Source organism: Prionailurus bengalensis, chromosome X, assembly GCF_016509475.1.
Source record: "Prionailurus bengalensis isolate Pbe53 chromosome X, Fcat_Pben_1.1_paternal_pri, whole genome shotgun sequence".
Classification (NCBI taxonomy): domain Eukaryota; kingdom Metazoa; phylum Chordata; class Mammalia; order Carnivora; family Felidae; genus Prionailurus; species Prionailurus bengalensis.
In genome coordinates, this window is record NC_057361.1 from 114,249,544 (window position 1) to 114,262,424 (window position 12,881).

Genomic DNA, 12,881 nt, shown 5'->3' on the forward strand with positions numbered 1-12,881 from the left:
GGCTGGGTCGGTGCTCTCGGGGCCATCGGGGCCCACAGTGGCGTGTGGGGAGGACGCGGCTAATGGGCCGCGAACGTGGAACTGCTACGCCCGCCGCAGGATCGGCGCCCTGCGGGCGCCAAGAGGGCACTTTCTCAGGGTGGTGAGGCGGCGGGGGACCAGCGCCGCGCCGACGGTGGGAACGATCCTTGCGGGGCCAGGAGTGCATTTGGCCAAAGCGGGTAACGCGCGTGAGGGGGGCTGGTCCGCTTCGGGCCGGAGGCGAGCCAGGGAGAGGCCCGGCTCCGCCCCGCCGGCCGCCGATCGAGCCCGGCTCCGCTTCCCCCACAGCCGCGCACGCCCCGCGGAGCCCACTCGCGGGCGCCGGGCCGCCGCCGCCGCCTCACCTGCCAGGCGCCGGGCCACGGCCCAATCAGCGGCGGTCGCTCGGCCGCGGCTGCCATGTTCCCCGCTCCGCGCTGCCAATCAGCGTGGCGGCGGCCAATGGGCTTCAGGGCCGGGGGTCAGGTGACCGCGGGCCAGCTGGCTCCCGATTGGCGCGCGCCGCGCGGCCTCCCGCTCGGTTTATGTGAGAGGAGTGAGTGATTGACTTTATCAGTCCAAGGACATTACTCTGGAGGCGAAGAGGCTGGGACTCGCGCGGCGAGCGGCGAGGACCGAGCCTGCCTCCAGCCCGCTGCCCGCCGGCCGGCCACGAGCCGGCTCTGCTACTAAGCGCAGCCCAGCCGGGAGGCCCGCGCCGAGGGAGCCTTCTGGCCCCGCGGTGCTGCGCTCTCGGGGAGAGGAGGGGTGCCCGGGACCGGATTGGCCAACTCCGCCCTCCACTTATTATTTTGCTTATTTTTCTTTGTGCGCGCCTGTTAGTTTGTTACACGAGATCTAGTCCCAGAGTCTTTTCTCCTCCCTTCTCCCCGCTCCTTCTTCCCCCCTCCTCCCCCCCCCCTCCTGCTCCTCTACTTCCCCTCCTCCCTCCTATCCTTCTGCAGGAGACTCTCCCAGCGACGGAAAGTTGCGGCCCCTGGCACCGCCTCGGGGGTCTCCCGGCCGTGTCCAACCGCCGCCAACCGTCTCCGACGACGGCACTTCGAAGATCTCCTCCTTCGCCCGCACCCTCGCTCATTTCAGCGCTCTCGCCGGTGCCCAGAACGCCCCACCCATGACGATGCTCCTGGACGGAGGCCCGCAGTTCCCCGGGCTGGGAGTGGGCAGCTTCGGCGCGCCGCGCCACCACGAGATGCCCAACCGCGAGCCGGCGGGCATGGGGCTGAATCCCTTCGGGGACTCGCCCCACGCCGCCGCCGCCGCCGCCGCCGCCGCCGCCTTCAAGCTGAGCCCCGCCGCGGCTCACGATCTGTCTTCGGGCCAGAGCTCCGCGTTCACGCCGCAGGGCTCGGGTTACGCCAACGCCCTGGGCCATCACCACCACCACCATCACCACCATCACCACGCCGGCCAGGTGCCCAGCTACGGCGGTGCAGCCTCCGCCGCCTTCAACTCCACGCGCGACTTTCTGTTCCGCCAGCGCGGCTCCGGGCTCGGCGAGGCGGCCTCGGGTGGCGGGCAGCACGGGCTCTTCGCCGGCTCGGCGAGCAGCCTGCACGCTCCAGCTGGCATCCCCGAGCCTCCTGGGTACCTGCTCTTCCCCGGGCTGCACGAGCAGGGCGCCGGGCACCCGTCGCCTACAGGGCACGTGGACAACAACCAGGTCCACCTGGGGCTGCGCGGGGAGCTGTTCGGCCGCGCCGACCCGTACCGCCCGGTGGCCAGTCCGCGCACGGACCCCTACACGGCCGGCGCGCAGTTCCCTAACTACAGCCCCATGAACATGAACATGGGCGTGAACGTGGCGGCCCACCACGGGCCCGGCGCCTTCTTCCGTTACATGCGGCAGCCCATCAAGCAGGAGCTGTCGTGCAAGTGGATCGACGAGGCTCAGCTGAGCCGGCCCAAGAAGAGCTGCGACCGGACCTTCAGCACCATGCACGAGCTGGTGACACATGTCACCATGGAGCATGTGGGGGGCCCGGAGCAGAACAACCACGTCTGCTACTGGGAGGAGTGCCCTCGCGAGGGCAAGTCCTTCAAGGCGAAGTACAAACTGGTCAACCACATTCGCGTGCACACGGGCGAGAAGCCCTTCCCGTGCCCCTTCCCGGGCTGCGGGAAGATCTTTGCCCGCTCCGAGAACCTCAAGATCCACAAGAGGACCCACACAGGTAAGGGGGAAGGCAGGCGGGCGCGGGATTGACCGCGGCCCCGCGCCACCCAGCCGACTGGCAGCGCGAGGGAGAGGGGTGGCGACCGGAGAAGAGGGGCGGCGCCCCGCGGGGGCCCTTCGGAAAAGAAGCGCTGTCAGTGTCCCTCCACCTCTCGCCCTCCCCGCCCTGCGGCGCTTTTGCCCAGTTCTAACTTCCCGGGCTGACGGCCCCGCGGTCTCAGGAACTAATTGGAACCTTCTCGCGCCCAGGAACCAACTGGCGCCGCCTCTTTTTGTCTCTCTTTCTGGGTTACTAGGAAGGGACTCCGAACGTGTTGAGAGCGGATGGCTTACCAGCGACTCCGCTCTCGGCACACATTCGGGGAGGGCAACCATAGAAATGCTAATGAAAACTAACTTTCGGTTACTTCCGCTCTTTTCTCCCCCCCCCCCCCCCCCTTGATTGGCACATCTCCTCATTAAATGACTGATACTTTTGTCAAACTATTTTTATTTGGAGTTCCAGGTTCAATTCAGTCCTCCGGGAGGAAAGCTAAAGTAGAAAAGGCACCACAGTTTCGTGGCTTGTTCAGAACATCTTGTAAAACTGTCCGGAGCCCCTGGATTGATCTAGTTTTCTCTTTTCCAACGTTAAGTACGCCGACCCGTGCTTTTTAATACTGGGTTTAGCCAAACCGCTGCCTTTGAAAGAGGCGAATTAAAAGGTACAAAGAAGGACCCGAACGGGATTGTCCCGTCCCCGGCCCATTGTCCCGCCCGGGCTGGGTTACATCGCCGAGGTGGCGGCGGAGCGTTGGCCACGCGTTGGGAGCCCCGGGCCGAGGGGGGCGGGGGGGGGGGTGGGGATGGAAGCACAAGTTAGGGGAAACTTTGGAGGAGCCTGAGGCTTCCCCATCCTGCGCGAGAACAAAGGGACGCGCAGGTTCCGGGCCGGCCGTGCCCCACCCCCGCCCGGACCAGCACTCCCCGGCCCTGCAGGCTCAACCCGCGCTCTCCATTTTTCTCCAGGGAAACGAGATGCCACGGCCGCCCCCAGTCGGCGCTCCCTCTCCGGCCAGACCGCAGGGCGCTCCGTCTCCCGCTGCTGGGCCCCGGGAAGCTCCGGGCCCTGACCGCATTTCCCCCCCTTTGCGTTTTTGCCTTTTGCAGGTGAGAAACCTTTCAAATGTGAATTTGAAGGCTGTGACAGACGCTTTGCCAACAGCAGCGACCGCAAGAAGCACATGCATGTGCACACCTCGGACAAGCCCTATATCTGCAAAGTGTGCGACAAGTCCTACACGCACCCGAGCTCTCTGCGCAAGCACATGAAGGTAATTACCTCTTTATTAGCGGTCGGCGGTTTATAAACACTCGGCCCGACACCGGGCCGCGGAACGGAAGCGCCCGCGCTGCCAACCCTGTATCCTCCACGTTAAATCCGATTTGCTCCAGCGGTGACACCTTGAACCCATTTTGGGGACCCGCGGGGGGGGGGGGGGTGGGGAGGGCGGGGGGAGAGCACGGTGGGGAGGAGGAGGGAGCAGAGGGAACAATTGCTTGTTTACTGGGAAGCTCTAACCGAGCTCGCCGGGGGGCTTGGGGTTGCGGTGGCCGCGTCTTCCCGGCACTGCCCGCGGTGGGAACCGAGAGAGTGCCCGCGCCGAACCCGGGGGTGGGTGCTTCCTTCGCTCTACGGCTGCCCTGCGGCTGCCGACCAAACAATAGGGCCGAGGAGCGTGGTCTGATTCCCACCCATTTGTCTGAGACCTCGAAGTGCCCTGGGCGCCTGTGCCACCTTTCTCTGTACCTGCTTTCCCAAGCCGCAGCGGGCTTGGTGAAACCTGGGCCGGGAGTGAGTGTTCCATAGGGCCCCCAAGACTAAGTGCTCATCCCACTCCATCGGCGGAGAAAGGGCAGGAGTGAAACCCCGTGTTGTATTCCTTTTCCATGATGCCAGTCTTAGGGCTGAAGCTGTTCTCTTGGCGACCATCTCCGGGTTTTGTAGACCTCGGTAATCCGGAAATTCAAAACAACCACCCACCCCCCCCCCCCAAAATCAGCGGCATTTCTCGTCTAAGTGGGTCACTGGGCGGTCTTGTTCCTACAGTGCTCGAATTCTGCTCTTGTTTTTGCTTGCACGATGCCAGTTGGAATTATATTCATTATAATATATACATGTTAATTTTAGGTTCATGAATCTCAAGGGTCAGATTCCTCCCCTGCTGCCAGTTCAGGCTATGAATCTTCCACTCCACCCGCTATAGCTTCTGCAAACAGTAAAGATACCACTAAAACCCCTTCTGCAGTTCAAACTAGCACCAGCCACAACCCTGGACTTCCTCCCAATTTTAACGAATGGTACGTCTGAGGACAAACACAAACCCTGTTAACCATAGAATGGACCAAATGCATTTTAAAAAGAAAACTGAGACCAATCAGACGGAAATGGAGTTTTAAGGCGAGAGGCCATATATAGGGTTACATCTTGTCAATTGCAATTGTCCAGGAAGGTTTTGGGGGCAAGATCCAAAAGTAGTCATGCCCTGTTCTCAGGAGTAGAAAATACGTTTTGGCGTTTGAAGGATTTTCCCAAACAAATCTCCTCACTGCTTTTTCCTCCCTTTTCTCTTGCTCTCTGCACACCCCCTTCCTAAGCTCCTTCAGTGCATTTTAACACTTGTCCTGTTTCTTGAGAGGAAGTTATAGAAGGCTTGGTGGTGGTGGTGATGTTAAATGATGGAAATGCTTCGCCTTAGTGGTGATTGTTTAAACTCTCACAGTCTTAAACCGTGCCAAAGTCCTGTTATGTCTTGAACTTTTCCTCAAAGCATTACACTTGTGAATGTATTTTTGTCTAATGGGGTCGAAACTGTTGTTCGGTATTTTTTCAGGCCGAGGATGTGATGTTCCTCTACGGATTGTGACGTTTAGTATACGGTTGCCTTTTGTAATAACTTTTTTTTTTTTGTAAATACATATCCACTGATGCCATATTTATCGTTTGTAATTTAATTATTGCTCCAAGTGCCGGGAACTGAACAATATTTATGGAAAAATGTTTTCTAACAAATGCTGTACAGCTTTGGATTATAACTGCTTTAGCATTAAATTTTATTGTTTTGAAAGAAGAACACAATTTACAGTTTTTGAACCACGGACTCCTTTCTCTTGTTTTGTAACAGCCTCCTTCTACAAAGAGGAGACGTAAGCAAATGAAATCTTGTTTGTTGGTATTTATAACTCACGCAGATCCCTTTTTTAATTGTTAAATTATTTTTCTATTGCAGTATAGATTCCTTATAGTGTCAGCTTCCATCTGGGGAGACCCTCCTTTCTTTATCTCTAGCTCAGATGGTTGTTTAACTGCGAGTCTAAATGTGTGTGTCCTGGATTTTCGGCATGCAAATCAAATATTACTGATCAGTTCAGTTAGTGGCCAGGACATCTCAATCTTGTATTTCAAAGGCTGAGAAGCTGGATTTAATCATCCCTGCCCTCCATATATAAACATAAGGTAACCTAATGAGTTTTATGTCCCTTCGTTTTTTATTACCTTACATAAAAATGAACATTGTGGCAGGATGCATGTCTGTGTAATCTATCGAGAGATCACCCATATACATATATACGTTTGTATCTATGACTTATCTAATCTGCCTATCAAATCTATCTAGCTGTCTATATATTTTCAAAAGTAAGCGTATGTCTGAAACAGTGGTGATGAGTAAGGCCAGTCCAGCCGTGCTTACTTACGGTTAAAGTGCTTCTTAAAAAGACCCATAGTCCATTGACAATTTTGGAAGGCAAACGCTGATTTGTTTTGCTGTATATAGTTCAATTCATAATTATCACAATTCTTCATAACGTTTTTATAGCGGTGTGATAACTGCAGCGGTTCTGAAATGATATTATGGAAAGAAAAAACATTTGCAAAATATGTATTTTTAAAGTTCATGGTTTATAGGCACAGATGTTAAGAGCATTGTTTCCATTAAAATCAATAACAATGAAAAATGGTTGTTTGCTTTGTGATAAAATATTAACAATGCATTTAATCTTCAGCGAAGCAGCTCATTTGGATAAACAGTTCTTTTACAGTTATGTGGAAAAAAAAAAACCTGATTACTATATTGGGGGGTTGGAGCGGGTTAGAGTATCGAGAGACTTTAACTAATTTAGGGTGCCGTTTAATATTGAGACCCCAGTCTCTGCATGAGTAACCAGCTTGCAAATCAGCAAATATAATGGTGGAGATAAGGAATTGTAAAGAATTAGAAATGTAATGAATAGGTTTAAGTACCTCCTTCTCTTGAAGGGAGCAATGCTCTAGGTTTTTTGGTGGCCATCAATTTGGTATTATACATAATCATTTTGAATTATAGAATCTTGTTTATTGTTCTTTTTGAAGAAATAAAGTCTTGGCACATCTTATTTATGGTACAACATTTTTGTATTTAGTGCCCGCTTTTTTTTTTTTTTTCCATGTTCAAATAAATCAACCTTAACTCGAAATGCTGAGAGAAATGATGATGATTAAAAGAAACTTTGATTTCCTGGATACAGTCGAAGCAGCCTATTTTCAGTTACCTACTGATCTTTGTCAACAACTATTGACAGTTTCTAATGGCAAACTGCTTTGATGCAATTTTTTGTCTGTGGAGAATGGGGTTTTTTTGCACTTTTCCTCCACCAATAGACAAGGCAAGGGCCTGAAGGCCATGAACAGAGAGATTGGGATGACTTCACAAGCGAGGAGCAGGTAACCTGGTCAGTATACCACTTCTACCCCAGACATTCCAATCTTGACCTTGACATCGAGGGTGCTGGACCAGATTCCTATTTCAGGATTTTTCCTTCACTTCAAACCCGAGGCCGCTTTAAATGCTCAGCAAGTTTTCAGAAAGTCTATATTCATAATACTGGCTCTAGATGTGTTCCAACTGAAGTCTAAATCGTGTTTTCCTTCTGGAATAGGCACTGAACTTCCACAATTTATTGTTTTCTCCCTAAATTTCCTCTCCCAACTTAACCTAATCTTAAATGGGAGTTGAGTGATGGGTTGGTTGCAAGTTTCTCTCAGAAACTTGCCCCCCGCCCCCCGCCATTAAATATACCAAAATCTCTCTTTCGGAGACATAAATCAGAGTTTGGTTTTTCCTTAGTGGACTTGGTATTATTCTACCATAAAATTTTGCCATAAAGCGTTGTGTCCTAGGAGGGGAAGACAGCAATTAACAATGATGATAAGCAACATTTTGATCACGTAATGGCTTTGCCCCTCTACGTGATCTGCTGTAATTCTGGCGCAGCGTCATATTTCTCAAATAGTCTGTGTCCTCTGCCCTTGTCATCTGTTGGCAAAGAAAAGTTTATTTTATTAGAAAACTTTTCACAGGCATTTTTTCCTGTAATCTGACTCTGGGGGTGCACATTTATATTCTTGAATTTTCAGTCAATACCTTAAAGAATAAGCACCTCCCCCCCCCCCCCCAGCTGGAAACCATGAATGTCAACTGGGCTCTTAGTGATCTACCTGTTATTTTCCTTCTTGCACCTGGTAAGACCTTTGTTAAAAGTCCATTATCTTTTCCAAAATGGGTGGTTTAGCTTAAGATTTCCACTGTTGGGTGGGGAAAAGGGAGGTGTCTATTTCCAAGCAGACAGAAGTCTGGCCTTCATCCAGTTTGGAAGGTTAAAGATCAGGGTCCAGGCTAAGCGGGACGGTCGGTCTTAGCTACTGGGAAGGTTGGAGAGCGAGCAGGGACCGCCTCCGCTCACAAAGCCTCCCAGGAAAGTTGTGCTCAGGACCTCCTCGCCCCTCCCCCCTCCTCGCCTCCAGCTGTCCCCTTGCCTCTTCGCCCCTGGCACCCTCTCCTCCCCCTAAAACCCCTCCCCGCCAAACCGAAGAGGAAAGTCGAACGGCCTCTTGCCACTTAAGTTTTTCTGTAAGAATAGCCCCCGGTGTGCCCTGCCCTGAAGGGCGGCTTCTCGGCCTGGCAGCCTGGCTGGTTTTCTCCGGCTGGCTGGCTGACCCTCGAGGCTCCAGCCTTTGCCAGGGCTTTGCCCCAGGGACCAGGCCGGGCGTTTCGGAAGTCTGGGCTCCGGCTCGGCGTTCCTCGGGCCCCTCGTCGGGGCGCCCAGAGTCCCTGTGCACACACCAAGCTCTTGCAAGTCCCGGTCGAAGCTCGGGCGGGGGGCGGGGGGGGAGGGGACCTCGTTTCCTAGGGTCAATTCTCTCGCGGTCTCGGCCCGCTGACCCTTTGACCTCCACCTACAGGGCCCTTGGCGGCCGTAAGCCGGCGGTCGCCCGGGTTCCGCGGACGCTTCGCGCCCCATCGCCTCCCGGCCTCATTAGGCCGGCGGGGCTGTAAAGCAGGAATCAGCCGCTGCCTAATCCGGACCTGGGGTCAATACGAGCCCAAACAATGGTGAGCTCCGAAGGCCGCAGCGTAGCACTGGCCGCAAACTTTGTGTTCCATTCATTTTCTCCGGGCGGTGGGGGAGGGAGGAGAGGGGAGGGAGACACTCGGACGCCCGGAGGCTGCTCCCGGCCGCCGGGGCTCCTAAGCCGGCGTCCTCCGGCCCGGCCCTCCCGGTCTCTCCGCAGGGCCTGGACTGGAGGGGCGGAGGCGGGGGGGGGGGGGGGGGAGGGGGAGGCCCGGGGCCTGGTCGGCGGCCCGCGCGGGGGGTGCGAGGGTCCGAGGGCCGGCCCGGAGGGGGCTGCCCCCGCGCCGGGAGCGGACTTTGAAGTGGGTTTTTAGCGCGCACGTGCGAGAGCCGGGCCGGGGCCCGAGCGGGGACCCGCTGCGAGGAAAGAGTAGGCTCGGCCCGGGCCCCAACCCCTCCCCCGCTCCCCGTCGCTCCGGCCTTTTCAAGCCCGCCGCCCCCCCCCTCCGCCCCCACTCCCGCGCAGGCGCACACCCCGCAGCCGTCGAGCCGCTCTGGCGGCCGGGGGGGTGGGGGGGTTGGGGGGAGAGTTGAAAGCGGCTTTGCAGCGCCGCGGCCTCGGCGGAGCGGGGAGGGGAGGGGAGGGGTGTGGGGAAGGGGGGTGGTTTTGGGGGCGGCTCTCGAGTGGTGAACATGGCGGCCGGATGCGAACCCCCGCGGAGCGCAGCAAAGCGCTGACTGCGGGCTGCCGAACTGTTGTGTGCTTTAAACTCCCTCGTTATTCCCCGGCTCCGAGCGCCTCGCGGCAGAATGTAGATCGCGGCGGCCGAACGCAAAATTGTGAAAAAAAAACGGAAGCGAAGAAGTTCTTCCAGGGCATTCTGGGCGTGGGAAGTTGGCGAGCCTTCTGGGGGTTGGGGCTCCCAGGGGACTTGGACTTGAAACCCGCCGGAGGCCGCCCCACCCTCCCGTCCCGCTCGAAACCCTCTCCTCCCGGGTCGGGGGGGGGGGGGATGCCATTTTGAGTTCTTGTACCGGGGCGGGAGGCCACAGCACCTCCGAGCCCCTAAAACTGCCAATGTGCGGGACACTTTCTCTGCCAAGGACAATGGCGGGGCCCCGGGAGGGGAGCACGCAGGTACCATTTCCGAATGAGACGCCCCTGCTTCTCGCCCGAGAGGTGCCATCGCGAGTTCGAACCTTACGCGTTGCTCGGGCCCCGTTTCCTGCATATCTCATTTAACCGTGGGCCTTTGAAAAATGGCACTGTCGCAGCTTTTGTATGTGCTGGGAACAGCTGGCGATCTTACGCCAAGGGGGGGGGGGGGAGAAAAAGGTCACAGTCCCGAAAACTTTCATTCAGCTTTTGCTTAAGTGCCTAAATGCCGGCGGGTGAAAGAACCCGCGGTAGCTCTGGGATCTGAGGCTCGTGGTTTTTTCTGCAGAAAAATGTTGCACATTCACCTTCGGCCGTGTGTTTCGTGAGGACGGGGGCGGAAAAAAAGTGAGATAAAAGGAGGTAGTTGTGGACCCCCGCCTCCTCTAGGAAAATAAGCGGACGAATTCTTTCGGGTTGCGTCTTCGTGGAGGCCGAGAGCTAAAGGAAAAGGCAGCCTTCTTGGGGCTGCCCACTGTCAAGTATTTGGGCACCTGAAGGTGTGGGGCAGTTCCCGGGGGGCCACCTTGGGAAGGGTCCCAGGTGGGTGGGCAGGTCATTAGCAAAGCTGGCCCAGATCTGGGGGGGAAATCTGCAAAACAGTGCCTTTATCTGCAGAGAACAATTGATGGGGTTGTCTTTCCTCCCTTTCAGTGCAGAAAGAAGACGGCTTTGGAGCAAGAATTTGGAATATGCATTTAAGTTGTCGGGCTTTGCATTGGAAACCCCTGGGCAATTAAAATCATAAGCATGCCTTGTAGTATTTTCTGTCCTTTTCTTATGTGTAATTCCTGCAAGTCAAAGGGGCCGGAGCCCCTTCTGCAGTTTGGAAACTTGTTTTGAAATTGCCACCAAACAGATCTTTTTTTCTCCCCCCCTTCGGTTGAAGTTTCCTTCCCGGGTTCAGCCACTCCCCCCCCCCCACCCCCTCCCTGGAATGGAGTATTGACATCTTTGAGAGATCAAAGGAAGTAGGTGGTCCTTGGTCTATACTTTATTTTTCCAATGCTGTAGTTGGAACCCTGAGGTTTGGCTTTCCCCTGGGTAAACCTCTTGGTGCTGAAAGTGTGAAAGATGAAAAGTTCATTAACTTGAAAAAGCTTTAGCTGGTGGTTAGGCACTTTGTCTCTCTCAGAACCACAGAGCCCAGATTGTCTCTTAAGGGGACGTTAAAATCAAGCTAAAGATGCGCTGGTGAACTGCCTCCCCTGGATACCTGCGGTGTTCTTTGGGTCATTTGATATGGTAAAGCTGGTTGATTTGCATAGGGGTTATGTGAATGGAATTTCTGCAAATCTGGATGAGTGATAAACCGGTAGAACTCTCATATTTGTGGGATGACTCTGAAGGGCCCTGCTTTTTCCCACTAAGGCTTGGTTTCTATCATAACCGTCGAAATTTGCAGCTTGAAACCCACTAAGTTTTCAGGAAACATTAAAAGGGGGGGGGGAGTGGTTCAGGGTACTTGGGCTGATAGCACAGGAGCAAAACTTCTTTGAATGAGATTCAAGAAACTCCCTGTTTCCAAAAACAAAAACAAAAACAAAACCTGCATCTCTTAACAAAAGAAAACATCCTTCTTTAAAAATCATGTAATAAAGCAGACAAATTTGCATAGTGTTTATGTGATGACACGTCAACCTGTTGACTAATGTGATGAACAGAGAGAAAGGTTGAGCTTACAGTAAGTGTTAAAATAGCCATCAGCAGAAGGCAAGTTTATTATGTTTGATCTCGGATAGGCTGTATATGTTGTCTAACGTGTTGTATTTAAACGCAACGTCTGTAAAGATCATTTGCACGTACGGTGTGGAAAAGATTCCATTGTGTTCTATTATAGACTAGCATTTGAAACAATTTTTTCCAATGAACATTTTAAGATTTTTTTCTAAGCGTAAACACAGCCTGTTTTGACCTGTCTGCAGTTCACTTTTTGTTTTTTTTGCCAGTGTTGTCCTGCTTGGTATCCGGGACAGTCTCTAATTCCTGACGAAGAACTTGATACTGACGTGGGTATGCAGCAGCCAGCCCTCCATAACACTACCTATCCTAAATGCAGGGTTCACGCCCAACCTACTGTGCAAGAAATGATTTACTGATGAGGTTTCAAAGAAAACCACATCAATTTGGATGTCTGTTACCTTGAAGCGATCATTGTAAGAGTAATAGCTTCCGGAGGTATAAAAAAGACTATTTTCTTCCTTTGGTGTATTTCAGTCTGTGTTGAGCAATCATTTGTGAAAATGGAAAAGCAAAACCCCTCTCCCCCCGCCCCCGGCCTTCACATTCACACCCTGCCACTTTAGGATTATCCGTGGGAAGACGGAGGTGAAGACTGGCCTGATTCATAACCCAGTGTGTATTATCTCATGCATTGTGTTGACCTTGTTGAAAGTCTCTTTCAAATACCTGCATCGCACATGTGGGGCTAACGTGTTGAAAACTAGAAACACGCGTGCTTGTTCTGTTAATTTTGTATGTTTGTGTTCAAAAAGCAGTATCCAAGATCCCTACAGTTGTTGTTTGACCTGAATAAAACCATGAAAACGTTTTGTGATTATTGTTTTATTACAGTGACAACTATAACTCCTAAAATAATGTCGACCGACCTGTTGAATTGGGACAGTTTATATTCTATTCACATGTAGTTGGGCTTCCCCTGAGCGATGAACCTGGGGGAAAAAAACCCCAACCCGCTGAACAAACCTCAACCAACTGTTCTGAGCTCACAGTGTTTTCCCAGAGGGACTCAGGGCCAGGTGCTGGGGAAGTCAGGGGAAAACTTCCAAGTCAAGGATTGATGGGGTGATTAGAAGGAAGGACTGGAGGCAGGAGTTGGGAGGAACAACAGCATTGGAACACCACTCTTTGGGTGAGAAAGGGAAAGACAAAGCTAAAAATAGCCTCAAAGAAGAAAGGAGGGCCTCCAGACATTGCAGCATAGAACATTACATGCCTGTTATTCAGGGGCCCCAAAGTGGTTCTTGGGGTAGACAAGTTGGCAACCATTGATTAGGACACTTACAGAATCATGGAACATAGGTGTTATTAAAACACAAGTTGTCGTTAATTAACTGTAGTGTTCGAGAAGATGGAGACACTTCAGAGCAATTCTTCGAACTCCAGATACTTGATTTC

The 12,881-nt window shown here is 53.3% G+C and overlaps 1 protein-coding gene across 2 annotated transcripts; it reads left to right on the forward strand.

Moving 5' to 3' along the window:
• The first annotated feature begins 523 nt into the window (after nt 1-523).
• ZIC3 (Zic family member 3) lies at nt 524-12,293 on the forward strand. Of its 2 annotated transcripts, none has more exons than XM_043570096.1 (3): nt 524-2,216; nt 3,368-3,531; nt 11,693-12,293. In XM_043570096.1, the coding sequence occupies exons 1-3, from the start codon at nt 1,157-1,159 to the stop codon at nt 11,840-11,842; spliced, it is 1,374 nt and encodes a 457-aa protein (XP_043426031.1). In that variant the 5' UTR covers nt 524-1,156; the 3' UTR covers nt 11,843-12,293. The 2 variants fall into 2 exon arrangements, with proteins under 2 accessions (XP_043426031.1, XP_043426030.1); XM_043570095.1 differs by lacking the exon at nt 11,693-12,293 and adding an exon at nt 4,389-6,631 and having other exon boundaries at nt 547-2,216.
• The last annotated feature ends 588 nt before the right edge of the window (nt 12,294-12,881 follow it).

Bases quoted from the DNA above. Each gene is read 5' to 3' on its own strand.
- ZIC3 (XM_043570095.1), top strand. From the start codon at position 1,157: ATGACGATGCTCCTGGACGGAGGCCCGCAGTTCCCCGGGCTGGGAGTG. The intron at 2,217-3,367 runs GTAAGGGGGAAG...TGCCTTTTGCAG, and splicing joins CCACAAGAGGACCCACACAG to GTGAGAAACCTTTCAAATGT. The intron at 3,532-4,388 runs GTAATTACCTCT...TGTTAATTTTAG, and splicing joins CTCTGCGCAAGCACATGAAG to GTTCATGAATCTCAAGGGTC.